Source organism: Lathamus discolor, chromosome 11 (genome assembly GCF_037157495.1).
Source record: "Lathamus discolor isolate bLatDis1 chromosome 11, bLatDis1.hap1, whole genome shotgun sequence".
NCBI lineage: Eukaryota > Metazoa > Chordata > Aves > Psittaciformes > Psittacidae > Lathamus > Lathamus discolor.
Window position 1 is genome coordinate 1,038,356 of NC_088894.1, and position 24,853 is coordinate 1,063,208.

Genomic DNA, 24,853 nt, shown 5'->3' on the forward strand with positions numbered 1-24,853 from the left:
CCCAACACAACCCATCCCAGTTCATCCCATCCCCGCTCAGCCTGTCCTGTCCCATTTCATCCTAGTTCATCCCATCCCATTCCAGTTCATCCTGTCTCATCCCATCCCAGTTCATCCCACTCTGCCCTGGTCCGTTCTGTCCCATCCCATCCCGGTTCCACCTGGTCCATCTTATCTTGCTCCGTCCCAGTTCATCCCATCCCGTCCTGGGTCCATTCTCTCCCATCCCGTCTTCATCCCTGTTCATATTGCCATCCTGGTCTATCCCGGTCCATACCGGTCCATCCCGGTTCATCCCGGTCTATCCCGGTCCATCCCGGTCCATCCCGGTTCATCCCGGTCCATCCCGGTCCATCCCGGTTCATCCCGGTCTATCCCGGTCCATCCAGGTCCATCCCGGTCCATCCCGGTTCATCCCGGTCTATCCCGGTCCATCCCGGTCCATCCCGGTTCATCCCGGTCTATCCCGGTCCATCCCGGTCTATCCCCGTCCCCGCCGCCAGTATCGGCTCAGCGCGTCACAACAGCGCCACCTGCTGTCGCCGCCGCGCCGGTGCCCCGGGCTAGCGCAGGAGCGGCGTGGAAGAGCCCAGGTACGTGCGGAGGTCGCTGAGCGTGGACGGGATGATCTTGGCGGGGATGGTCTCCCGGTTGAGCGCCTGGTGGGCGGCGAAGCGGTGGCAGCCCCCGAAGGAGTAGAAGTAATCCCCGCCCTGGGTGCCCTTGATCCAGAGCACGTCGATGGGGGGCACCCGCTCGGGGTCCTCCTGCCAAGGACAAGACCCCCGGCAGTGACACCGCCACCGCCTGTGCCGGGGGTCCCCGTCACGGTGAGGGGTCCCGGGGGAGCGGGGCCGCTCACCTGCAGGGTCTCCATCAGGCTCCGCACCTTGTCCGGCTCCAGCTGCGCAGGGATGGGCCGGATGAGGACGCGCATGGGCACGTTGTGCACGGCCGAGATGTGCTGCGTGTGGATGCTCTGGTCCCCGGGCTCGGCCATGGCTGCTGCTGCCCGGAGCTGGCCTCGTCCTTCCTCCTGCGGGCCCGGCCGAACGCACCGCTCCACCCCGAGCAGGGCAGCGCCCAGCCGGGCCCCTTTACTTCCTCCCGGCCCGGCCATCGCCACCGTCATCGCCACCGCGCCCGCCCCGAGGTTTTGCAGAGTCACAGTGAAGGGGCAGGACCGGCTGCGGGCCCGGTGCCAGCGCGGCCTGGCCTGGTGCCCGCTGCTCTCCGTCCCGGCGAGGCTGTAGGTAGGGATGAGCCCTGCTCCGGGGCTGCTCCATGTGTTGGGGGCCTCTGCTGCTGCTTGGGGGCTGCCCGGGGGTCTCTGCTCCTGCCTGGCCATGTGGGGCACTAAGGCTCAGCCTGCAGCACCTCACAGGAGCTGGGATGTGCCCCCACCCACCCCTGCTGCACTGATGCCCATGGGGTCCTCGGGGAGGAAGAGGAGGCACGAAGCAGCCCCCGAGCTGAGCAGTGCAGCGCCGATGCTCTGCAGTCAGGCACACACCGCAGCATTCCGGCTCTGAATCTTTCTAGGTCATTTCTCCAGCCCAGCGCTCCAAATGGTGCAGAGGCTCCTGGGAAGAGCTGGGTCTCATATTCCACTGGTGGCTGCAACCACGGCAGCCTGGATCTGTGATGCTGGTGGATGGCAGCTCCCGGTCCCCTCACCCTGGCTCCCGGGGCGCATGGAGGGTCCCCAGCCCCAGCACCGACTCAGAAACACACCAGTGTGGCCGGGCACTGCCCGTGTGCGGAGCAGTGATGGGGATGGTCAGGGACCGGTTTGTGAAGCTGCGGGATGAGATTTTGTCAGGATGAATCCGGTGGTGACTTCACAGGTGAATCACTGTGCCTGAGGGGCAGCACCGATGTCACCGAGACCACAGGGTTCAGCGAGGGCTTTGCTGACGTCCTGGAGGCCCCAGATAACTCACCTTTTCCCTTTGGCACCCATCCGTGGGGAGGGAAGGCAGCGAGTGGGGTCCAGGAGCTCCTGCCTGCCCTGGAGCTGTTCACCCCTGCCCCATCTGCACCTCTGTGCGGGCAGGAGGGGATGCAAACACCAAATCCTCCCCATCCATCACAGCTGAGCCCCATCGCTGCCCCCCCAACCCCCCCCCCCCCCCCGAGGCTGCCCGCCGGGCTCCGAGCCCCGCTGCCAGGGTTTCGCACGGCGCTTTACTTCCAGGTCACTGCTCTGCCGCATCCCCAGGCAGGGCGATGCTCCCAGCGCACCGCTCACCGCAGCAGGGGATGTCTGGCTCCTTCTGGTGCTGGCAAGGCAAAGCGGGCAGGCCTGGGTGCTCCGGGTGCCAGGACACATCCACCCCTTGGCTCGGGGCAGGTGATGCCCTTGGGACACGGCTCCACGGGATGGGGATCCACCACCCGCTCCCCCCGGTATAAACGCCCCGAGACACACGGTTAGTGGCAGAAATCCCTTTTATATCCCTGAATTGCGTTACAAGTAATACTGCGGGCGGCCGGTTCTCAGTGGATTTCTCCTACTGGGGGCTGGCGAGTACAAAACCTGGCAGAAAAAATCTATCATCATGCACGGAAAATTATTGCTGTAGTGTCTGCTATTTACAGGAGAGACGGGGGCAGAGGCGCGGGGCCGCGCCGGCACCGCGGGGGAAGCCTGCCCGGCTGCGAATGCGCTGTGGCTGCCTGCGCGGCCGCGGCCCTGCTCTGCCCCTGCGCGGGGTGCGGAGGCCACGGCAGCGAGGACCGTGACAGGGACATCCCCGGGGAGGCGCGGAGCCTGCGAGCAAGGGGAGCACCGAGGCGGCGGGAGGAAGACGTTGCAGGGAGGAAGACGGCGCAGGAAGACTGCGTGTGGGGAACGCGAGCCCCGCCGGGTGCCGGGCTTGGACCCCGCAGGTACCGGGGACCGGCACGGGGTGATGGGGCCGTGGCAGCTCGCGACCCGAGGTAGGAAGCGGAGGCGCGGGTCGGGCCCCGCTCCGGGATGCCGCACGCACGGCGCTTGCTCCAGGGATGCTCCGCTGGGACGTTGCATAGAATGGGCTGGTTTGTCCCCGCTGGGCAGGGAGCAGCGAGGCAGACAAAGGGAGAAGGGCTTTGCCTCTGGAGGAGGCGTGCAGGGCGCAGAGCCCCGGGTTCCCAGCTCACGCCCTCCTGCCTCTGTGCCTGCTGCATGATCCGCTCTCGGGGTGCCGTCCCCATCCGGGTCACCGTGGCTGTGTCCTGGGGACGGCGGCTCTGCTGCAGCTCTGCCACCTCCAGCGCTGGCACGGCCCTGCCAGTCTTGGCAAATAAATAGTGAAAAGCATAAGTTATAAATAATATAAATAAGAATAATATAAATAGACTCACCCAAACTTGACGGCTACACTGACCCCTCCTCCTGAGCGCAGGCGGGGGGACGATGGGTTAGGGGGGCTGGCAAAGGGTCTGGGCAGAGGCTGTGGGGACATGAGGGGTGGCTGGGGGCTTGGGTGCTGCCCCAGGGCTGGCTGTTCAGCCCAGTCACCAGCCTGGCTGTTTGCACAGCAAGGGGGCTGCACTGGCCCGGGGGGGCTGTTCCCCAGCCCATCACCATGGCAGAGCCCAGTTGTGCCTGCCCAAGCTGGGAGCCAGCAAGGGATGTGTCCCCTGGGGCTCTGCTGGGGGCCCCTTGCCCTTCCTAGGGCTATGGACCCACAGTGCCAAGGTGAGCACCGCGGGGCCATGTCCCATGGGATCGTGCTGGCCAGGGGCATCAGGGTGCCCCAGGGCCCGTGCAGTGTGGGCTGCAGGGACCCCAGACTCCAGGGGTGACCGACAGCCCAGCCGCACCATCCATCAGTCCCGCCGAGCCATCGGTAGCGCCAGCCCATGGTCCCATCAGTGTTAGGGGTCAAGGTGAGGTTTTGCTCCTGGGGGGGGAGCAGAAAAGTGTCTTTTCTCCCCCGGGATCCCCCGGGGAGGAGAAGCAGCAGCTCTAAATAAATAATGGTAATAAATTAAATAAATAGAGGTGAAAGCCAGGAGCTGGGGAGGAAAAGTCTCTCCTGGGTCTGGAAGAGGTCCTGAGGTCCCCGCAGAGAGACCTGCCTGGCTGCGGGGGGGCTCAGGGACCTGTGGGCGAGGAGCCGGGTCCTGCTGTGGTCCCGGCTGGATCCAGCCCTTCCCAGGAGAGCTGGGACACCCTCCCCCGGGGGGGAGTGAGTCTGTGGGGACGCGTCCTCCAGCCACGGCACAGCCAGAGCTGGGCTGGCTGCAGCTGCAGGAGCGCTGGCGCGGGGACCAGGACCGGGATGGGGACAGGGATGGCAATAGGGATGGGGATGAGGGTTGGGATGGGGATGTGGATAGGGATGGGGATAGGAATGGGGATGGGGATGGGGATGGGATAGGGATGCGAATGGAGATGGGGATGCGGATAGGGATAGGGATGTGGATGTGCCACAGGGGGCTGGGGGGCTAGTTCCCTATTGCACAGCTGTGTTCGGAGCCCTTGAAGCAGGCGGACTCGTAGTGCTTGTTGAGGTACGACTTGAGGGCGAAGGTCTTCTCGCACTGCTTGCACTTGTAGTGCTTGAAGGCCGAGTGGGTCTGCATGTGGGCGCGCAGGTTGGAGCGGTCGGCGAAGGCTTTGCCGCAGTGGGAGCAGCCGAAGGGCTTCTCCCCGGTGTGTGAGCGCATGTGGCCCTGCAGCAGCCAGGGCCGGCTGAAGGCTTTGCCGCACACGTCGCACTTGTGCTTGAGGTTGTGGGTGAGGACGTGCATGGCCAGGGCGGGCATGGACACGTAAGCCTTGCCGCAGGTCGGGCATTTCCTCGCCATCTTGCTGTCCAGGCTGCGGTGGGTTTGCTTGTGCCGGCTCAGGTTGGAGGAGGTGGCATAGGTCTTGCCGCACTCGGGGCAGGAGTGGCGGTGGCTGCCGCGGCGCTGGCTCTCGCTGCGCCGGCGCGACCGCCCGTCCGTGATGAAGAAGGCATCCATGGAGTAGCTGTCCGTCACCGCCGCCTCCCCGTTGAAGTAGCGGGCGGAGAAGCTGGACTGGGGGCTCTCGGGGTCGCTGTACTCCTCATGGCCCGGTGCGTAGGCCGGGTCTGGTGGTGGCGGTGGCAGCCCTTGCTTCTTGTCGGTCTCATAGCCGGCTGGTGCCAGGCAGTGCTGGAGGTACCCTGCAGGGGCGACACAGCGGGGTCACCGTCACTCCTGGCCGGCACTGACGGGGATGGGGAAAAGCCACAGCCAAAAGTGCCCGTTGGAGACGTGGAACCAGGGCTGTGCCCCCCGCACCGGTCCCTGTGTCCGCTCAACCCCAGGGGCTGCCCTTGAGCACCGGAGCTGCCTCACGCACCCAGGGGCTGACTTTGCCCCACATCTGCAGCAGGATGGGTCCATCCCGCGGGGCTGCCCGGGGTGGGAGCGGGATGGGGCTGCGGAAGCTTCAGCTGCTGCTGCCCCGGTGCCGCAGCAGCCCCCGGGGGCCGCCCGCCGCCGCACAGCTGTCGGTGCAGAGCCTCATTGTTCACCGTAATGAGCTCTGCTCCGTCCACCGCCGGCACCGGGCGAGCAGGAAAAGCCCACCCCGGGTTTCCCTTCTGCAGCAAAGGGCATTGGAAAGGTCCCCAGCCGCCCATTGACCCCCACTGGGGCTGATCCGAGGCAGCTCCTGGAGGGCAGCAGCACCGGGGCAATGGGCTCACACCCAGGAGAGGGACCCGCAGCCCCCCAGGCACGGAACGGGGCTCGGGTGCTGCTCTAGTAGTGTCACCCCTGTGTGACATTGGTGCAGGTCTGCTCATGGCCTGGCTCCTGACCCTGGCAGAGCTGGCACCGCGTGGGCATCCCCATCCCTCCGTGCTGGCACATGAAGGTCACTGCAGGAGGAGCAGTGCAGTCCTCTCCCTGCGGGGCCAGTGTCCCCGTGGGACATGTGGCCACCCCGGTCCCCCAAACTGGTCCCAGTGGTCTGCCTTGTGTGCCCGGCCCTTGTCCTGCTTCAGAGGACACGTCCTCACCATTGGTGGCAGTGGGGGCTGTCAGGGGGCTGGTGTCAATGCACGGCCAGGCTCAGCAGTGCATGACACCCACCCCAGCTGCAGCTGAGCATCCCTAAACCTAGGTCCTGCCCATGGGATCTCCAACCCACGGGACCCCCAGCCAGGGCGAGCGGCTGCTGTTGGGTGTTCCACAAGGTCTGGGGGTGCCTGCGGTGGGGAGGGGGCTGCGTGGCAGGGGCAGAGCTCGGCCCCACTGTGCTGACAGCGCGGGCTGTGCAGAAAGCGCTCTGCTCAGCAATTTCTCACACTGCCTCCGAGCATGCAGCAAGGTTATTTCCAGGAGAGCAGCGTCGGCAGCTTCTGCCCAGCTGCAGCACATCCCTCCCCCACCGGCCTCCGCTTCCCGGTGCGGGAGGGGGGAAGCTGGGGACCCCCAGGCCCTCACACCCTGCCCCCAGCACAGAAAGCCCACCAAGGGCTGGGGAGCAGCCAAAGGCAGGGGGACAACGCAGCACTGGGATGGTGCTGGCTTGTGCGTGGCTGGATCAGGCCCATTCCTGCATCCAGCTCAGCATCCCGGTACCCGAGCAGCCAGGACCCGCCAGCCCCCACTCTGGGACAGGACCCCCCCCTCGGTCCCCTCTCCCAGGGCAGGTCCCTGGGCCGCCCCCTCTGGGGTCTCTGCATCCCAGTGACCCCCAAAACTCTCCCCAGTGTTCCCCAGCGGGACGCAGCCCCAGAGAACCCAGACCCCCCCCAGCCCAGCCCCCGCACCTCTCCCAGCACTGCGGGGAGGGGGGGGCTGCCCCTCGCCTCTCCCCCGCCTGCTCCCGGTACCCCGGAGAGGCGGCGGCCCCCCCCGCGCTCCCGGGGAGGCTCGAGGCACCACTGCGAACAATGAAACCTGCGGGCTCGGAGCGGCTCCGCTGCCCCCCGCTCCCCGGGAGCTTCGGACCCCCCCCGAACTTGCCATGGGAAGGGACCGGCCTCGCTGCACCCGGTCTGGGGGGGCGCGGGTCCGGCCGGGGCGGGGGGGTGCCCGCGGGGATGCCGCTGTCAGACCGGGGATGCTTCCCTAAGGACCAACTTCGGCAGAGGCCGCTGGCCCCGGAGCCCCCGGGGGGGGAGAGAGGTGCGGAGGGATGACCCCGACCCCCCCACCCCGCTGCACCCCCGCTCGACGGAGACCCCCGCCCCGTCCTGCCCCGCTCCCTCTGCACCCGGTGCCCCGGCGGTCGCACACACAATAGCGGCGGCGGGGCCCCCCCGGAACCCCCGTCCCCGCACTCACCATCACCGGCGGCGGGGCCGGGCAGCGCGTAGGGGGGCTCCAGGGGGGTGTAGGGGGGCGCGGGGGCCCCGGCGGCCGGGAATGCCTCCGCCTTGAGCTTCTTCACCAGGAAGGAGCGGGGCATGGCGGGGCCGGGCCGGCGCCCTCAGCACTGGACAGCTCCGGTACCGGCACCGCCACCGGCCCCGGCCCCGGCACCGGCCCCCGCCCCGCCCGGCCCGGCCCCGCGCTGCGCCCGCTGCTCCGGCCCCGCGGTGCGGACGGCGAGGAGCGGGGAGCGACTGCGAGGGGCGGGGAGGCAGGCAGAGAGCAGGGCGGCGAGGAGGAGGAGGAGGGATGAGGAGGAGGAGGGGACGAGGAGGAGGATAAGGGGGAGGAAGGCAGGCGGCGGGGTGGGGGGGGGGAAGGGGCCGCTCCGCCCGGCCGCGCCCGGACCCCCCCCGGAGCCCCCGGAGCCGCCGGCAGCGCGGGGAGCCCGGGGCAGCGCTGCGATGCGGGGTCCCCGGTCCCTCCCCCCGGTTCCTCCTCCCCCTTCCCCGGACACGGACAATGGGGACACGCGGGGACGGGGGGTGGGACACGCTCCGCTGCCTCCCACCGCCTTTGTCTCCTGCCGCCAGCCCCCAGGGCTGTGAAGGACGGGGCTGCGGGGCGGGGGTCCCGTCCTTGGCCCTGCTCCCGTCCCCATCCCCGGCCCTGGCCCTTGTCTCCACCTCTGGCCCCTGTCCTTGTTTCTTGCCCCTTTCCCCTGTCCTTGCTCCCTATTCCTACCCCCGTTCTCTGTCCCCATTCCCATCTGTCTTGTCCCTTCCCGTGTCCCTTGTTCTCTGGCTCCATCCCCATCCCCTCTTCCATGCCCTGTCCCCTCTGCCCTGTCCCCATTCCTGCCCATTATCCCTTTCCTCCTCCCCACCCCTCTTCCTTGTTCCTTTTTCCACCTTCTCGCCCTCTCCCGTGTCCCTGTCCCCATCCCTTTCCCAGGGGAAGCCTGTGACCTTCGCAGCCCACAACAATAGCTGGGCTCGGTGCATTGTTCCCTACCGAAGCCTCCTCTCCCCCCCTCGGCTGCCGGAGCAGGATGAAGCCCCAGTCCCGCAGGCACGGGTGACCTGGGGCTGGTGTCCCTGTGCCGCTGGGGCTGGAGGGTGACACTGGGACCTGGCTGGCCGCGGGCCCTGTTCTGCCTGAGCCCGGTGCTGTACTGAGCGGTGCGGTGCTGAGCTAAGGCCAATCCTCATCCGTCACTGCAGGCAGAGCGCTGGCACGGCCGTCACAGTGCAGCCCTGGGCACCCCCAGCTGCAGGAGCCAAGTGGCATCGGGGCTGGGGGTCAAAAGCAGCCCCCCCGTGACAGGCACCCTGGGTCTGACTGCTCACAGCCACGACTGGGAGCCAGGGCTGGGGCCATCCTGGCAGTGCATCGGGCTTATGGCTTTGTGTGGTACCCCATAATCCAGGGCATCCCACAGCCCAGGGTATCCTACAGCATCCCACATCACCCCACAGCATCCCACAGCCCAGGGCATCCCATAATCCACAGTATAAAATAGACTACTTTAGAGCTCACAGCACCCCCCATCCCACAGGGTACCACATCCTTCAGCATCCTAGAGCCTACAGCCCCACATGTCCCACAGCATCCCACCTCACCGCAGACCCCAGCGCATCCCTCAGCATTCCGCACCTCCCAACCAGGCCATTGCCGGGGGGGGGGGGGGAGCCCGGGGTGCTCCCCACACGTGCTGGGGTCTCACCCCCCCCCCCCCCCCATCCCTTGAGGCCTCGCCGGCAGTGTCACGGCTCCCATCCATCCCTGCAGCATCCCTGCCATCAGGGCTCTGCCAAGTTCAAGGTCACCTCTCCCGCAGGACCATGGCCCCGGGGAGCTGCCTCCTGCCGGGGCTGCTCCCGGTGATCCCCCCCCCTCACACCGGGCTCCCGGCCTCCGCTCCGTGATTCATTATCCAGGCGTGTGCCGGGGCTCTCCCGGCAGGCGCTGGCAGAACGGGCCATTACTTACGCCCCAGTTGGGCCGGGCCTGCCCCGCTGCCCGGGGATTTTGTCTCTCTCCAGGCTGTGGTGTAATAAGGGAGGTAATTAAGTGTAAAAGACAGGGGGAGGGAGGGCTGGGAGAGGGGGAATAGGAACCCGGCTCCTTTCAGAGGCAGGGGACTGAGATAATGTATGTTAATAACCTGCAATCAGTCCTGCCGAGCTGTGCTGATATTGCTGACTGCAGCGCCTGGGCCCCCCCCAAACCTGCCCCCGCCGGGCTGGGGAGGGAGGGGAGCTCCAGAAGAAAGGCTCAGCCTTTCTCCTCGGCTGCGGCCGGGTTTGTGCCTTCCTGAGCAGCTGTATGGAAATAATTCCCATCGGAGCCGATTGTTTCCTTGGCGAGAGGGAGGGGATCGGGGGGGGGTGCGGGTGTCCGGTGGGCGAGGGTCCCAAGGGCAGGAGCATCCTTGTGAGGTGCAGCAGGAGCGGGTCCCTGTTTCAGCTCCCACTCTCCCTGCAAAGGCCGTGGGATGCATCCTGCTCCTGGGACGAGACAAATCACCCCATGGTGCCTCCCCAAAGGCCACATCCCTCTTGTCCTGACACTGAGCATCCCTCATGGGGCTGGACCTTTGGTGCTGTGGGGTCAGCCAGGAGGTGCCGTGGGGCAGAGCCCGCTGCCCTCGCTCCTGCCTCTCGCCGGCGTGGGGGGCTGCCGGCCATTAGTGATTCCAACCGCGTCGTTCCCGGAGGCGGCCGGGCCGCAGCCGGAGCCCCGGAGTGGCTTTGAGGCAGAGGCTGGGTCTGGCGCTGCCGCCAGCTCCGGAGCAGATTGCCAGACAAAGGGCTGGGGACAAAGGCCCGGCTGCCTCGTGCCCCGGGGAGGGGGCGCAGGCGCGTGTGGGGCACGGGGGCTGTCCCGGTGTGGGGCTGCTGTTGCCCCCCGGTCACCAGCGCCTGCCATGCCCCATCGCAGTTGGGTACCGGTGGTCCTGTGCCACCTCCTGACTGTCACTGTGCCCAGGGATGTGCTGTAGCCCCGGTGCTGCCCAGCTTGGGGTGCAGCAGGGCTCAGGTGGGGTACAGAGGGGCACAGGGCTATGGAGAGGGAAGAGAAAGCATGGACGGGGACACTGCGCCCTGTGGAGGGTGGCAAATGTCAGGCAGGCTCCCCCAGTCCCCTGTGCCTCAGTTTCTCCCCACTGGTGGGGCCCTTGTGAAAGCCCCATGGTCTGTGCCCCCACTTCCCTTCCTCATGGCCAGGGCAGGGCAGGCTCCAGCAGGTCTCCGGCACAGCCCTGCTTAAGCCACCTTTGTCCCTGCTCCCTGCAGCTGGCTGTAAACCCACTGACAGCCTCTGCATGGCACAGGGCTGGGAATGCCGCTGGGAATGCTGCTGGGGCCATGGGTACAGCTGGGGACAGGGGGGCTTTGGGGCACGATGTCAAACGGTGCCAGACCCCCCAAGGGACGCGGCCCCAGGCGGGTGGTACCCAGGGGGGCAGCGGCATGGGGGGGGTGCAGGTAGCAGGGAGCCGAGGGCTGAGCAAATACCTTCTATTGCCTTGAACACAACAGGGAGGCCCGGTGCTCGGGGCCACGGAGCTGCCCCAGCCCATGGACACGGCAGAGCCCGGTGGGGACGCGTGCCCGCAGCCATCCCAGTGCCAGCGCTGCCTCCCGGCCCTCACTGGCTTTGGGTGCACAGTGACAAGAGGGGGTGTCCGGGGGTGCTCACGCCGGGCACTGCAGGCTGCAGAAGTCGGCCGATGTGAACAAGGAGTAGACGTTGACAAGGGGGAACATGAGCAGGGCCCCCAGGAGGGAGCCCAACTGCTCCATCGCCCCGTACCACACCAGCTCGTTGCGGCTGCAGCTGCGCAGGATCACCCCGGCCATCGCCTTCACGTAGGAGAGCGTCCCGGTGAAGAGCACCCAGGAGAGGACCTGGAGGGGAGAGCGGTCAGCAGGGCTTGTGGGGGGGTGCCCAAGGTGGGGATAGGGGACATTGTGGTGAGGACAGAGCTTGGGGTGGCCCCAGAGACCTCGCCGGGTGAGGGGGACCCAGTGACTTACAATGGTGACATCTCCCCACTGGGACTGCTGGAGGATTGGGCAGGGACTCATCACCGCGATGGCCATGTTGTAGGCACCAAAGCCTGTCCCCAGCATGGTGAAGGTGCCCAGCAGGGCCAGGGACCTGCAAGGGACATGTGGGTGACACTGGGGAACACTGGTGAGGGGCACAGACCCACGGCACAGGCTCCATCCTCCTTCCCTGCGGTGTCTCTGCTGCCAGGGCACGGGAGCCCCACAGCCCCTCTCCCATCCAACGCTTCCTTCTTCCCCCATTGCAAAGCAGGGCCTGTTTCGGAGGCGGAAGCCCCCGGGGTGCACCCCACCATGGCCATCAGCACCCTGATACCCACCTGCCGGGCAGGAACATGGCCACGATGCAGGCCAGAGGGTTGGCCATGGCGCTGAGCGTGGTGGCGAGGTGGTAGGCGGTGTTGCCATAGGGCAGGCAGGAGTAGGACTGCACGGAGGGCAGGACCCCGTTGGTCAGAGCGCTCACCCAAGCAACGAGGAGGTAGATGAAGGTGAGCTTGGCCAGGGAGTAGGAGGCCTGCTCCGGCACGATGCTCGTCAGCCCCCTGGCATCCTTTGGGCATGGGCAGCCTCCGCTCAGCCGGGAGCCTCCTTCCTCACTGGGGGTCTGGTCAATTGAGCTCAGCATGATATTGCTGGGAAAGAGCTGCTGCTGGGAGAGCTCCCACTCCTTGGGCAGCCTGTCGAGGCAGAAGAAGGCCAGCAAGCAGGCCAGCATCATCGCCGTCATGAGGAGAAAGAAGACGAGGGTGGAGAACTTGGCTGGGAGGTAGCGGGTCTGGGAGATGGTGCTCTCCACGGTCTCATTGCTGATGGTGACGTTGACCAAGGTGGTGTTGTCGCAGGTGGAGATGCCAGAGCCCTGGGCCAGGGCAATGAGAGCAGGGATCAGCCCGCTGAGCCCTTCACCTACGAAGAAGGTGTTGAGGAACTGGGGCTGCAGCTGCATCATGAAGGGCAGGAAGGTGACGGAGGAAGTGCAGTCCACCAGGGCCAGGAAGAAGGTGAGGAGCAGGAAGGCGGTGCTGTGGGGTGCCCCGGCGATGGAGGATGTGTAGTTCCAGAGGAAGGCTAACAGTAAACAGGCCAGGACACCCACAGACACCACCACATAGATTACAGCCTCCTCCTTCAGCAAGCCGGGCCGAAAGCGGTGCATGAGGGTGACGAAGAGCGGCCCCACGTTGGCCATCTGGATGATGATGGTGATGTACGATGGCAGACCCCACTGCTCCGGCAGCACCGTCACCAGCAGCGGCAGCTCGACCCACAGCCCGTTGATGGCCACCCAGGAGCCCATGCCGAAGGTGCAGGCGAGGAAATGGGTGAGCAGCGCCATGCTCAGGGATGGCTGCTCGGGGGCGATGCTGCTGTGCTGCGGGGAGAGGTTTGCATCAGCGGTGGGGTGAGACCTGACCCCCCCGGACCCCAACCCATGGCCCTGCCTGCGACCTCCCTCTGCGGGCAGAGCGCCTCCTCCCCATCACCCCAATGTGGCGCGGGACCCACAGAGCACCGCGGCCCATTCCCAACCCCTCCTGCCCCCCTACAAGCCCACCGGATCCCCCTGCTCCGCACAGCCACGGCGCTGGGCCGCATCCCGGACAGGCACGGGGCAGGGACCCTGTGGCCATTGGGCCCGTCCCGGGTCAGGGCACGGCGTGGCCCGGGCTGGCGGCGGCTCTCACCTGGGCGCCGGGGGGCCGGGGCAGCGGCTCTGCCGGGAGCAGAGCGCTCGAACCTCCCACCGCGCCCGCAGCGCCCGTCTCCTCCCCGCCGCGCCCCGCGGCATCCGGGCGGGCTCCAGCGCCTGCGGCGAGAAGGGCTCTCCCGGCAGCCCCACCTGCGAACCGGGCCCGGCTCCTGCCTGCGCGCTGACTCAGCGGGGACCCGGCCGCATCCCCTGCCCCGGGCTCGCCGCCCGCTCCGGCCAGCACTGACCCCCGCGGCCGCACGGCCCCACGGGTGAAGCTCGGGTCTGCCCAGACCCAGCCGCCCATGGCCCCGGCCCTGCGGGGTGGCACCGGGCCCGGCGGGACGGAGCGGGAGCCAGCGCGGAAGCGGGCTCCTGGTCTGACCGGTCCTGCAGCAATGTCATGGCAGGGAACTCACTGCGCCTCGGGGAACCGGCTGCCGCCGCGGCCGGGAGCGGGGCCCGGCTGCCGTGACGCGAGGCCAACGTCACCGCCTCCGGATGCGGACCGGAGACCGGCGGGCCCCGCGCGGCCGCCGCCTCTGCTCCTGTGCCGGTCCTCGGCTGGGTCCCGGCCGGTGGAGACCCCGCGGGGGGGGGGGGGGGGGGGGGTCCCCGTGTGCTCCTCCACGTGCTCAGGCGCGGTTCAGGGCTCCTGCCCTTGACGGGGGGGTCCCAGCAGGTCGCGGGGAAACACGTGAGCCACCGGCTGGGTCGGCTGCCAGCACAGGGTGCGATGGGATAAAAGCCATCAGAAAGCACAAGGAAACGCGCGGTAGTTCCTGGAGGGATTTGGGGGGCGGGTCCTGCTCCCCAGGGGATCCTCATGGTCAGAGGGACCAGCTCCTACCCCAGCCATAGCCCCCCCGCCACAGGACAGGGGCTGGCTGGTGTCAGCCTGGGCGTGGGGCACGGCCGGAGGGGACAGGGGCTCAGCACCCCCCTGGCTGCTGCCTCTCTTCCCAGTGGGTTCCTGGTTTCCTCCAGCTCTTCCCGCACAGCCCAACCCCAGGCGCTGGAGCCTTTAGCTCCAAACTCCGTCCCGGTGGCCAAAGTCCAACTGCGGCGCCTCCAGCTCCTGCCAGCCCGGGGACATCCCATCCCCTGCCCGGGACCACCGCTGCCCTCCCTGCTCACGTGCTGCCGGCTGCCATGGCGCGGGGCTGTCACCGCAGCGTGGCCGCTGGCCCGGTGCCCCCGGCTTGGCCCGGTGCCGGTGGCTATTCTTGGCAGTGTCCTGGGCTTTGCACGTGTCCTCGCCTGAACCACATCCCACCTATTTCAGGCTGCTTCCCGCAGCTGGCAATGTCACTTGGTGCCTGACCCCTCCGGGGGTCTCTGCAGGGGCAGGGGCTGCCATGGGGCCCTCGGGGACCCAGAGCGTGGCGATGTTCCGACCTCGGGCGCACCCTGGCACATGGCAGCAGGGTGGCACCAGACGGGCAGTAAAGACATGAGATGTGGATAAGCCGCTTGCAGCAGCTGGGAGGTGACTGGGGTGAGGCCAGGTCAACCCCAGGAGCACAATTTCCCCCCCCCCCCATCATGGCAGCACCCCAGGGTGCCTCACGGCGGCTCTTCCCACAGCACCCACCGGGTGTCGCTGGGACAGAGCCTGGGGCTGCCTTCCCTGTGCCTGGCCTGTCCCTGTCCCTGTGCCTCCCTGTGCAGCCGGCCCTGCCCTGCCCATGGCTCCAGCCCTGCCCCAGCCGTGTGGTGCAGCAGGGACCTGTAGGGACAGGCCAAGGGGAACGGCTTGAACCTGCCCGAGGGGAGACTGAGCTGAGCTCTTAGGCAGAAGCTCTTCCCTGTGAGGGTGCTGAGGCGCTGGCACAGGGTGCCCTGAGAAGCTGTGGCTGCCCCATCCCTGGCAGTGCTCAAGGCCAGGTTGGACACAGGGGCTTGGAGCAAGCTGCTCCAGTGGAAGGGGTCCCTGCCCGGGGCAGGGGTTGGAGCTGGAGGAGCTTTAAGGTCCCTTCCTACCCAACCCATTCCTTCACTGCTGCCTGCGCAGGCCCATGTCCTGCCAGTCCCAGCACAGCAGATCCATGTGTAACAGTGACTCCAAATGTCTCCTGCTTCCTTCTTTTTCTCCAGCTTTTATTGCTGAGTAGGAGAGCCCCTAGTTTGGGGTGCCCCTTGCTCACTGAGGTCTCCTGTCCCATCCCCATACCCCCCCCCCCCCCCAGTTTCCTGTGCATCCCCAGTCTCCTCACTGCTTGGGCACTGTGAGAAGCAGACAAGACCCTGATGCTATGCAAGAGCTGCTCAGTGATAACCAAAACACCCCAGACTTATCTGCTCTGCAGCAAGAACCCAAACCAGCCACATACCAGCTCCTATGGAGAAAAACAAGTCTATCCCAGCACAGTCCAGTGCTGCGGGGACCTGGAAGTGGGGGAGCACATCCAAGATGCTAGAAGGAATCAGGCGCAGGGGCTCGGGCTGGTCCGGGCTGGGGACAGGAGGGGACGGTGTTGCATTGGTGTTTAATGTGGCAGCACAAAGGAGACCCGTGCGAGGGCAGCCCGAGGGGCTCTGGGTGCGGGACCCCCACGCTGCTGCTTCACGCTCCTCACCCCGATCCACCCAACACAGGCTGCCCCCTCCCATGCTGCAGCTGAGCCCCCGGCCCTCTGCACCCCAGCAGATGCGAGCCAAGGCCGTGGAGGCAGATGGCAGCACTGGGGAGCCGAATGGTCCCTGGCCACTGGACTCTGCCGAGCTCTGGTGACCGGATCACTAGGAAGCCCCCTCCCCATCACCGGTGAGGATGGGGATAGGAAATGGTGGGATTAGCGGGGTCCATCCTCAGGCTCAGCCCCAGCAAGAACCATCCCCGAGTAGCTGCTTCACTGAGAGCAGTGGGGATGCTCTTTTAGGGCAGGGGAATGCGGCTGCTCCATTGCAGGGGGACAAGGGGTACCCCCTCGCCCCAGGGACCGCCGGCTACCGCAGGCACATGTGTGTGACCCCCAGAGCTGGGTGCAGGGAGCCGCTGCCACGTCGCAGGCGCTGGCCGCTGGCAGCCCCCTCCCGGGGCCATTTGCATCCCATTTCCATGTGAAAGGAGCAGGTCAAGTTGAAAGTTGAAAGGCGGGGGGGGGGGGTTGCTGCGGGGAAGGGGCCGCTGCTGGAGGTGAGACCCCGACAAAAGGGCCGGCTCCCCAGGGCCCGGCGCTCGCCCGGCCTCGGGCTGCGGTCCCGGCCCCGCCGGCAGCCGCCATCTGCGTGTCCGTGCCGCAGCCACCGCGCAGACAAAGGCCTCGTGCCCGGCCTGTCCCCATCTGTCACCTCCCGGCTCCGGGCCCCGAGCTGCTGCCTGCGGAGACGTGTGGGGAGAGCGGGGTGCGGGCGGCATCCTGCCCTCTGCCCCTGGGGAGCGGAGCAGGGCGGTGCTGGACCCAGCCAGAGCATCCCCATTGAGCACCCACATCACAGATCCCAGAGGGGTTTGCGCTGGAAGGGACCTTAAAGCTCCTCCAGCTCCAGCCACAGGCAGGGACCCCTTCCACTGGAGCAGCTTGCTCCAAGCCCCTGTGTCCAACCTGGCCTTGAGCACTGCCAGGGATGGGGCAGCCACAGCTTCTCTGGGCACCCTGTGCCAGCGCCTCAGCACCCTCACAGGGAAGAGCTTCTGCCATAGATCCAACCTAGATCTCCTTTGTTTCAGTTTGAACCCATCACCCCTTGTCCTATTGCTACAGTCCCTGATGAAGATGCTCCTGCCTGCCAACTGGGGAAACTGAGGCAGGAGCAGGCGGTGCCTTGCCCTCGGTCAGGGCACATGGCACAGGGGAGATTTCCCTGCTACAAAGCCGGGCACAGCCTCGGTGTGCCAAGGGGCTGTTATGAACCATTGGGAATTCGCACTCACCAAGAAGAGGTGTTGGGGGGCTTCGTGGCTCTGGGATTCTGTGCCTGGTGCTGCCGTGAGCCCTGGCACCCGCAGCTGCCTCCACCCAGCACTTCCAGCAAGGATTTGGCCTCTGAGTGTGTTTTCTGCTCCTTCAAGGCTGTGTTTAGTTCCTGGAAATCCTGGAAGCGACAAGTGGGAGGTTCAGCCTTGAGCGCCCGTGGGAGGTGAGAGCGAAGCCAGCGCCAGCACCCGCCTGTCCCTCTGCCCCCCGACACAGCATCACAGAACCCCGGCCCGGATCGGGCTGAAATGACCTTAAAGCTCCTCCAGCTCCAACCCCTGCCACGGGCAGGGACCCCTTCCACCGGAGCAGGGTGCTCCAGGCCCCATCCAGCCAGGCCGGGTGGTGCCGGAGGTGCTGGGGAGCGCTCCCACCGCTGGCTGCCTTCCCAAAACCCGCCCTGGGATGCTCCCAGTGAGGGTGAGGCTCCAACGCCCCGCTCCAGGAGCACCCGACGTGCCCGGGCAGCCGCCTGCACCCGCTGCTGCGCCCTGCGCAGGCTCGGTGCCCATGGCGGGGCTCAGCCCATCCGGGCAGGCTCTGAGCAGTGGTTTTCCAGCCAGGATCATTGTGTGGATCCCCCTTTGCTGTTTGCCAGGCACAGGGCAGCCCTGTGGCACCCAGTCACTGTTTTCCATGTGTTTCACTCAGCTCTTTGCTCTCCGCCTGCTCCTTGTCTTGCTTCCAAGAGCAGTTGGAAAAGCACACGGCTCCATCCGCTCCTCGCCACGGGAGACGCCTGCACCATGGCACCTGGAGCCACCCCAGGGCTGGGTTCAGGCCTGCAGGGCTTTGTGGCCGCAGGCTTGGTGACCCCGCTCCGGTCCATCAGCTCCATTCCCACTCTCCGGGTTGTTTTCCTGTGGTTTGGAGTTCATTACAGAGGGCTGCTGGGTGCATGCGGGAGCAAGGCAAGTTTTCCAAGTCGGAGCAGGCCCTGCTGCCTGCTGTGCCGGCAGGGAGCCAGGCTGGGAACCTTCCCATCTCCCTGGATCCCTGCCAGGGCACCCGGACCCTTTGCCCACAGCAGGCAGGGGGCATCCAGAGGTGATTTGGCTTTGGCAGCGGGAGCACCTCAGGCCGTGCATCCCCATCCAGCACCGCGGCTGAACCAGCACCACGCCGGGACGTCACCATGTCCCATCACGCTGCGTGACGCAGCCTGGCATGGAGGATGCCCCACGGTTTTAATCCCATGTGAGCTCGTCCTCGCCCAGCACTGACTCAGCGGGAGCAGTCGCGGTGCAGAGCAGCTCCCGGTGGGAGAAGGGGAGGACGCGGCTGGGGACCGGGACGCGCAGGGACATCGGGACAGCCCGGACGAGCGCAGGGAGCAGCGCTGTGGCGGCTGAGCCGTGCCGGGCCGGCTCCCACATCGCAGGGCCCATCCAGGTGGGTGCTGGAGGCGGTGCTGGTCCTGTGCCAGCGGGATCACTTGGCGAGGGGGGCACAAGCACACATCTCCCGGCATGGCTCCCTGGAAGCACTGCCTGGGTCATTCCGTGCGCCAAGTGAGCCCGGTTGTGCTGCCCGCACCAGGAGGGATTGGAGCTGGGGCCATGGCTGGGCATCCCCCAGGGTAGGTGGGGTTCTGAGCCCTGGCGTTTGGATCCCCATGCTCCGGCCGGGCTGGGGGCATGGGACAATGTGGCCGTGTTTTGGGGTGTCTGGGGGGTGGCTTGGCTCAGCCCTGCTCGGTGCAGCCCGGCCGTGCCAGCGCAGGAGGCTCAGCACCGCAGGAATGCGGAGCAGCAGGCTGTGCCCGGCCCGGCCGTCCCTGCCGGCCAGGCAGGGAGGGGACCCACGCTGCCCGCATGGCTGTGCTGGGGACCCTGTGCCCTCAGCCTTGTGCCACAAGAGCCACCCCACGGCTCACCCTGGGGCTGAGCCTCCGGCACCAACCCGAGCTCCACAGCAGCGTGGAGCCGTGTCCCCGCTTTGCCTCCGGGGGGGGGGGGGGGGGGCACGTTTGCACCTTCTGCAAGCCGAGGACCTGTGCGTGGTCCCCATTGGGGCGCAGACGCCGATGCACTGGTGCGTGTGGCTCGGCGCGGCCGTGCCCGTGGTGCTGTGGGTGCCGGTGCTGGCTCCGGCCGCCCGCGGTGATGCTGGGACGGGCCCTGGGTGGCACCCAGGAAGTTGTTGTGCCGGGGAGCGGTGACGGTGACGGCAGCCGCTGGGGCCACCGCAGGAGGGACCGCGGCCACGGCACCGCTGCACCTGGTGAGTGCCGGGGCTGTCATAGCATGGGGTCACCAATGCTGGGGGGCTCAAAGCAGCTTGGGAACAGGGGGAAGATCCGACCCCATGTGCCCCCCCCTCCAGCTGCCTGAGCCCCTCCGTGTGTTGGGACCCCTCCAGCTCTGCCCACCCTTGGGCGGGGGCACTGGGGGCTGATGGGAAGGGGCTGCAATGCGGTTCAGGGCTGGTTTGGACCCTCCCCAGGCTGCTATGGGCAGGCCGGGGCTCGGTGCGACCGCTGGGGAGGGCGGTTGTGATTGTTGGGGTTGGCAGGGGCCCAGGGACGTGGGGTGAGCGGGGCCCCAGAGCCGCTCCCAGCGCACCTCGACCGGGCAAGTTCGGGTGGAAAACCCCGGTGGTGCTTTCCAATGGGATCCAAGGTGGGAGCAGGGAGCTGGGGAATGGAGAGCAGGGGGAGCAGAGCTCCAGAGCCCCCAGCCTGGCAGGGTGGTGGGTGGGAGGGGTGGGTGTTGCACCCCTGGACATGGGGGATGCTCCTCTGGGAGTAGGTGATGCTCCACTGAGCATGAGCACTGCACCTCTTGATGTAGGTGTTGCACCCCCTGATGCAGGTGATGCACCCCTGGGCATGAGCATTGCACCCCTGGGTGCAGGCAATGCATCCTTTGATGTGGGTGATGCACCCCCAGGCACGGGAGATGCAGCCCTTGGTGCAGGTGATGCACCCTTGGGCACAGGCGATGCAGGCAGAGCATCACTGAGGGGTGCAGGACCAAACCACCCCCCTCCACCCCAGCTTCGCTCCCCGGGGTGCCCCTTGCCGTGGCTGGGGCTCCCTCCCCGCCATCCCCATTGGCCCGGGTGCGGTTTGAAGCAGGCCGGCTGTGCCGATTGGCCATGCACGGTGCCGGGGAGGCCGCGGTGGTGATGGAGGCGTGGTTCCTGCCTTCAAATAGCAGCCCGGCGCTGCCGGCGCAGACAGTGCGGCACCGCACACAGCCCGGGCAGCCTTTGTCTGCGGTGGGGCCGGGGGCCGGGCAGGGGCAGCAGCACCACGCTCACTCCAGGCTCTCTTTGCAGCTGCCGGCACGTGAACCCATCGCTGCGGTTGCCGGGCACCCACCCGGTGCCGTGGTGCCAGCGCTGAGGATGCCCGTTGAGGCGCTGCAGGCCAGAGACGCCATGAAAGGGGTGCCGGTGCCGGCTCCCTTCACCTCGACCATGCCCATCCGCATCCTCCGCAAGGGCCCAGCTTATTTCCGCCGTGGCACAGAGCCGGGTGCCGGGAAGCCGAGCGCGGTGGAGAGGCTGGAGGCCGACAAGGCCAAGTACGTGAAGAGCCAGCAGGTCGCCAGCACCAGGCAGGAGCCGGTGAAGCCACCGCTGCTCAAGCAGCCCCTCTTCACAGCGGGGGTGCGCCGGGCGGTGCTCACCCCCAGCCGCAGGGCAGCGCCGGGACCACGTCGCGCCGAGCCTGCTGGCACCAAGACCTGCCTCGACCTGGAGATCCTCAACAACCTCATCAACCTCTGCGACAGCCCCTTCCCCAAGGCGGAGAACCCGCTGGGCAGGGACTGCAAGTGGAGGGCGGAGGCGCCGGCGCCGCGGTGCAGTGGGGCGGATGGCGCTGCCAAACCACCGGAGAGTCCCATTGCCACCAAGCCCCCCGGCAGCGTGGCCGTGCGGAGGGTGGACGTGCGTCCCTGCGGGGCTCCACGGGGGCCGGTGACACCGGTGACGCCGATGACACCAGTGACACCCGTGACACCAGTGACACCTGTGACACCGGTACCCGCATCCCCCATCCCCGGTGCGCTGCCGGCAGCCCCGGCACGGAGCTCGCCTGCCCGCCCCGAGAGCGCGCGCCGGCAGCCGGTGCTGCACCGCTCCAAGTCGGACCTGAGCGACCGCCTCTCGCGGGCCACCGCCGACCTGGAGCGCTTCTTCAACTACTGCGGCCTGGACCCCGAGGAGCTGCAGGACACGGGCGCCGAGCGCTTCGCCCGCGCCAGCTCCGACATCGTCTCCCTCAAGTTCCACAGCGTGAGCACGGCCAGCTCGGAGGGCGGCCGCTCGCCGCCCAGCGCGGCCACGCCGGAGGGACGCCCGCCCGAGCGCGTCCCTTACGGCATCTCCGTCATCGAGCGCAACGCCCGTGTCATCAAGTGGCTGTATGGGCTGCGCCAGGCCAGGGAGCACCAGCAGGTCTCCAACGTGTAGCCGTGCCGCGGTGGTGGAGGACACCGGGGTGGGTTGCTCATAGAAGGCGATGATGGACACGGAGGACCCGGGGACCTCTTGGCAGGGATGGGACCCTTGAACTCAGACCCGTCGTTGCTTCCCTGGTGCGGTGGCCACGCATCCGTCCCACCGGCTCCATCAGAACCCTGTGCCAGCACCGGAGAGCCAGGTCACTGTGACCCCATGGCAAGGCAAAGGACACCCATGTCCATGGGTGCACGGCGGGTCCTCACCACCTTCCCATTGCCCATTTGCATGGGAGCCTGTGTGTGGTCACCCTGCCTGCCCTGCTCCTCACCGGCACCCATGGGTGGGGGGTAAGGGGCTGTTCCTCCCCTGCACAGAGCCCCCTGAGGGGGCCGTGCTGACTGGGGTGGGGGCTGCATCCTGGGGCCCCCCATTTTAATGGTCTGGGTGAAGCTGGGTGCTTTGTGGGGTGGGGGCAAATGTGAACCCCTCACTTCGAGCTCGCAGGGCTCTGTGTGTGTGTGTGAGTGAGTGTCCGCGAGTGCTCGTGTCCCCTCCTGGACACCTTCTATTTATGACGATGACGTTGGTGGTCTTTTCCTCATTTCCACCGGTTTTCCTGATGTGTGACCTGTAAAGAGCGATAACGACACCAATGCAGGCGGTTTTATTAAATCTCTGTGCTTTGGATGCTCGCTGCGGTGCTGTCTCTCGAGGAGGTGAGGTCGGGATGGGGCAGGGACCCTCAGGGTGCCCACCCCGGTGCCGGGTGCCGATGGGAACACCGGTGCCGTGCCGTAGCGTGCCAGCGCGGGGCCCGGCAGGCACGGCGCGACGGCGGTTGGTTCCGGCAGGTCCCGGCAGAGCCCTTCCCGCGGGATTCCCCTCTGTGCCGCAGCCAGCACCGTGCCGACCGTGCAGCCTCCCATGGGGCTTGGCCGGGCCCCGGCTGCTCGGGGATGCTGAGATGGGGCGGCGATAGCCGGGACCTCCGAGGCGGGCTGAGGATGAAAGGGAGCGCAGGGAGAGCTTTGAAGATGAAAAGCAGCCGGGTGTTACCCCCGGGCTGCCCCCCGCAGCCTCCCAGCACTGGGGGTGCTGCCTGCGCCTGGGAGGTCCCCCCCATGCAAGTGGGTGGCTGCAGGGGAAGGGGCACCAAGGCACCAATGACTGCACCCTGGGGACCCTGCCTGGCCCCCGGCCCTGCCGCTGCCTCCCTGCAGCTCCGGCAGCGGTGTCTGGGGCCATGGCTACAAATGGCTCCGTGTGCTGGGAGCCAGTGTGCGGGGCACGGGTGCTGCTCGGTGGCAGCAGTGGTGAGAGGCCAGGGGCAAGGTCCAACTGCAGGGCTGCAGGTTTCGTTTCTGAAGGGGTCAGATCCATGCACACACACCCATGCATGCACGGACGCACATAAATGTGCCCAACATCCATGCACACACCTGCATGACCCCTGACAGGGATACTTGGGGTCCCCAAAAGAGCCCTCATAGGGATGAAGTGTTTCCCCCTCCATCCTGGCTCCTGCACTCTGAGTGTTTGCCCAAAGCCACTGCCCAGGGTGCAGGATCCATCCAGCTCCTGCTGGGATACGGGCAGGTCCGGCTGCCTGGGATATGGCAGTGATGGGCAGGATGTGGTGTGCAGATTGTGGTGGGCAGCACGTGGTGGGCAGGATGTGGAGATGGCATCTGGCCCCGTGAGTCAGGCTGACAAATCAGGCTGGGGAGGAAGCACACACTTAAGGGATCCTTAATGATGGCACGTGGGGCGCAGGAGCTGGAACCCTCGGGGTGACGGTAACCCCAGGCACATGTTGGGGGCCAGGATTCCCCCTCAGGAAAGCTCACTGGGAAGCGGTTCAGGGCGCTGGCAGCACCGGCTGCGCTGCCGGATTCCTCGGCTCGGCGTGGCCCAGGGCTTGGTCTAAATTTGATGCTGCTGCCAAGGACGGGGTGGGGGGGGTGTCCCTCTGGCCCTTCGGCTTAGCTACAGCATCCCAGCACCTGCGTGTCCCCGCAGAGCCCATGTGCTGCTGCGTGTGTGTGATCCCGTGCACGTGTGCGCGCAGGGCCGTGGGCATGCACACGTGTGTGTCCATGGGTTTGTGTGCACGCAGGGCCGTGGGCATGCACACGTGTGTGTCCATGGGTTTGTGTGCACGCAGGGCCGTGGGCATGCACACGTGTGTGTCCATGGGTTTGTGTGCACGCGTGCCTGTGTGCACGCGCAGGAGGAGCCGTGATCCCAAGGCTTCTGACCCTGCAGCCGTGGGACTGCAGCACGAATCCCTGGCACAGGCGCATCGAGGCCGTGCTTGCCTCCCTGGGGATGCCCCCCCCCCTTGCTGGGACAGCAGGATGGCCCCAGCGCTCCCTATCACTTTCCATGGCAGCTGCCTCTCAGTGGCTCCGATTTCGACGGGGGCCACAGCTGATCCCGTCTGTTATTCCTATGGAGCAGGGATGGCAGGGACGGGGTCTCCATCACACTCACCCCTCCATGCCGGGCTCTCCCATAGGTGCCCATGTGCAGCACCCCATGGTAAGCACCACCCCATCCTCCTGGCACCCAGCCCCAGCCATGCGGGGGGCCATGGCCCGCGGCTGCACCGCGCCGGTTGCCTCCTGCAGCGCTGCTCGCTCCCAGCATCCCCGCTCCCTCCGTTTTCCATCCTGTCGTTATCCGGCCCTGATGAGCATCTTCGGGAAGCGCCAACCACGTCACGTGCTTTAATCACTGGTAATTAGCGAGTGCCAAGGGCAGCGTGAACGGAGCCTCCCCCCCCCCGCTGGGGTCACCGGTGCCAGCACCCTGCCAGCGGGTCCCGCTGTCCCGACGGGCAGGACAGTGCGTCCCCATGTCCCTCACCCCACTGGGAGGTACTGGCCCTGTTCCCCAGCGTGGGGGAAATGGGGTTTGGTGGCAGCAAACCCAGCTCTGTGAGGTCCCTGCTGTCACCCAGCCAGCCAGGGGTGAAAGGGACCTGTTTTGCGGTTGTCGCCACTGCCACCGTTCCGCAGGGCTTGGGTACCAGTGGGAAAGGTGAGCTGGGGATGCAATGGGGCACCCAGGGGTGACGGTGCTGCGGGGAGCCACAGTTGGCTTGGGGGGAAATCTAGTGGCAATGGGGCTGAAGGGGACGAGGACAGCGAGGGGACAGGGACACTTGCAGAAGGCTGTGACTGGGTGTCACCGAGCCCTGTCCTACTGCGTGCTCACCCATGCACTGAGGCCTTAGGGTCCCCTGAGGTTGCTGGGGTCACTCTGTCCTGCCCTGCTGCTGAACAGGAGGAGCGGTTCCTTGCCGAGCTCTCCCCCAAAGCCCCCTCCAGACCCTTGGAAAATAAATATCTCTTAGTACAAAAATAAAAGTGGCTCCAGCCCGACCCGCGCCAGCTGCTGGGGCCGCTCCTGGGGCCTGGTGCTGCCGTATGGAGACCGGGCTGCACCGTACCCCGCTGCTC

At 67.0% G+C, this 24,853-nt stretch overlaps 4 protein-coding genes across 10 annotated transcripts; 1 reads left to right on the forward strand and 3 right to left on the reverse strand.

Moving 5' to 3' along the window:
* Window positions 1-397: 397 nt before the first annotated feature.
* On the reverse strand, window positions 398-1,172 carry SRXN1 (sulfiredoxin 1). The gene is made up of 2 exons (XM_065691270.1): window positions 863-1,172; window positions 398-767 (listed from the first exon to the last, which is right to left on the reverse strand). The coding sequence occupies exons 1-2, from the start codon at window positions 1,130-1,132 to the stop codon at window positions 564-566; spliced, it is 474 nt and encodes a 157-aa protein (XP_065547342.1). The 5' UTR covers window positions 1,133-1,172; the 3' UTR covers window positions 398-563.
* A 1,261-nt stretch (window positions 1,173-2,433) lies between these two features.
* SCRT2 (scratch family transcriptional repressor 2) lies at window positions 2,434-10,914 on the reverse strand. 2 transcript variants are annotated; one of them, XM_065691269.1, is made up of 2 exons: window positions 10,809-10,914; window positions 2,434-5,144 (listed from the first exon to the last, which is right to left on the reverse strand). In XM_065691269.1, exons 1-2 carry the CDS (start codon window positions 10,912-10,914, stop codon window positions 4,438-4,440), a joined length of 813 nt encoding a protein of 270 aa, XP_065547341.1. In that variant the 3' UTR covers window positions 2,434-4,437. The 2 variants fall into 2 exon arrangements, with proteins under 2 accessions (XP_065547341.1, XP_065547340.1); XM_065691268.1 differs by lacking the exon at window positions 10,809-10,914 and adding an exon at window positions 7,261-7,472.
* Window positions 10,894-17,087, reverse strand: SLC52A3 (solute carrier family 52 member 3). 5 transcript variants are annotated; one of them, XM_065691265.1, is made up of 4 exons: window positions 16,934-17,087; window positions 11,684-12,738; window positions 11,331-11,454; window positions 10,894-11,201 (listed from the first exon to the last, which is right to left on the reverse strand). In XM_065691265.1, exons 2-4 carry the CDS (start codon window positions 12,700-12,702, stop codon window positions 10,989-10,991), a joined length of 1,356 nt encoding a protein of 451 aa, XP_065547337.1. In that variant the 5' UTR covers window positions 12,703-12,738; window positions 16,934-17,087; the 3' UTR covers window positions 10,894-10,988. The 5 variants fall into 5 exon arrangements, with proteins under 5 accessions (XP_065547337.1, XP_065547335.1, XP_065547333.1 ...); XM_065691263.1 differs by lacking the exon at window positions 16,934-17,087 and adding an exon at window positions 13,476-13,663; XM_065691261.1 differs by lacking the exon at window positions 16,934-17,087 and adding an exon at window positions 13,052-13,450.
* Window positions 17,088-18,350: 1,263 nt separating this feature from the next.
* On the forward strand, window positions 18,351-22,076 carry FAM110A (family with sequence similarity 110 member A). 2 transcript variants are annotated; one of them, XM_065691267.1, is made up of 2 exons: window positions 18,351-18,368; window positions 20,259-22,076. In XM_065691267.1, exon 2 carries the CDS (start codon window positions 20,328-20,330, stop codon window positions 21,396-21,398), a length of 1,071 nt encoding a protein of 356 aa, XP_065547339.1. In that variant the 5' UTR covers window positions 18,351-18,368; window positions 20,259-20,327; the 3' UTR covers window positions 21,399-22,076. The 2 variants fall into 2 exon arrangements, with proteins under 2 accessions (XP_065547339.1, XP_065547338.1); XM_065691266.1 differs by lacking the exon at window positions 18,351-18,368 and adding an exon at window positions 19,125-19,199.
* Window positions 22,077-24,853: the final 2,777 nt, after the last annotated feature.

Coding starts and splice junctions, on each gene's coding strand:
- SRXN1 (XM_065691270.1), bottom strand. CDS start 1,132: ATGACGGTGGCGATGGCCGGGCCGGGAGGAAGTAAAGGGGCCCGGCTG. Junction 768..862: donor GCCTGATGGAGACCCTGCAG/GTGAGCGGCCCC, acceptor TGTCCTTGGCAG/GAGGACCCCGAGCGGGTGCC.
- SCRT2 (XM_065691268.1), bottom strand. CDS start 7,384: ATGCCCCGCTCCTTCCTGGTGAAGAAGCTCAAGGCGGAGGCATTCCCG. Junction 5,145..7,260: donor CGGCCCCGCCGCCGGTGATG/GTGAGTGCGGGG, acceptor TCGCCCCTGCAG/GGTACCTCCAGCACTGCCTG.
- SLC52A3 (XM_065691261.1), bottom strand. CDS start 13,363: ATGGGCGGCTGGGTCTGGGCAGACCCGAGCTTCACCCGTGGGGCCGTG. Junction 12,739..13,051: donor CCCGGCCCCCCGGCGCCCAG/GTGAGAGCCGCC, acceptor CTCTCCCCGCAG/CACAGCAGCATCGCCCCCGA. Junction 11,455..11,683: donor GCCATGTTCCTGCCCGGCAG/GTGGGTATCAGG, acceptor TGTCCCTTGCAG/GTCCCTGGCCCTGCTGGGCA.
- FAM110A (XM_065691267.1), top strand. CDS start 20,328: ATGCCCGTTGAGGCGCTGCAGGCCAGAGACGCCATGAAAGGGGTGCCG.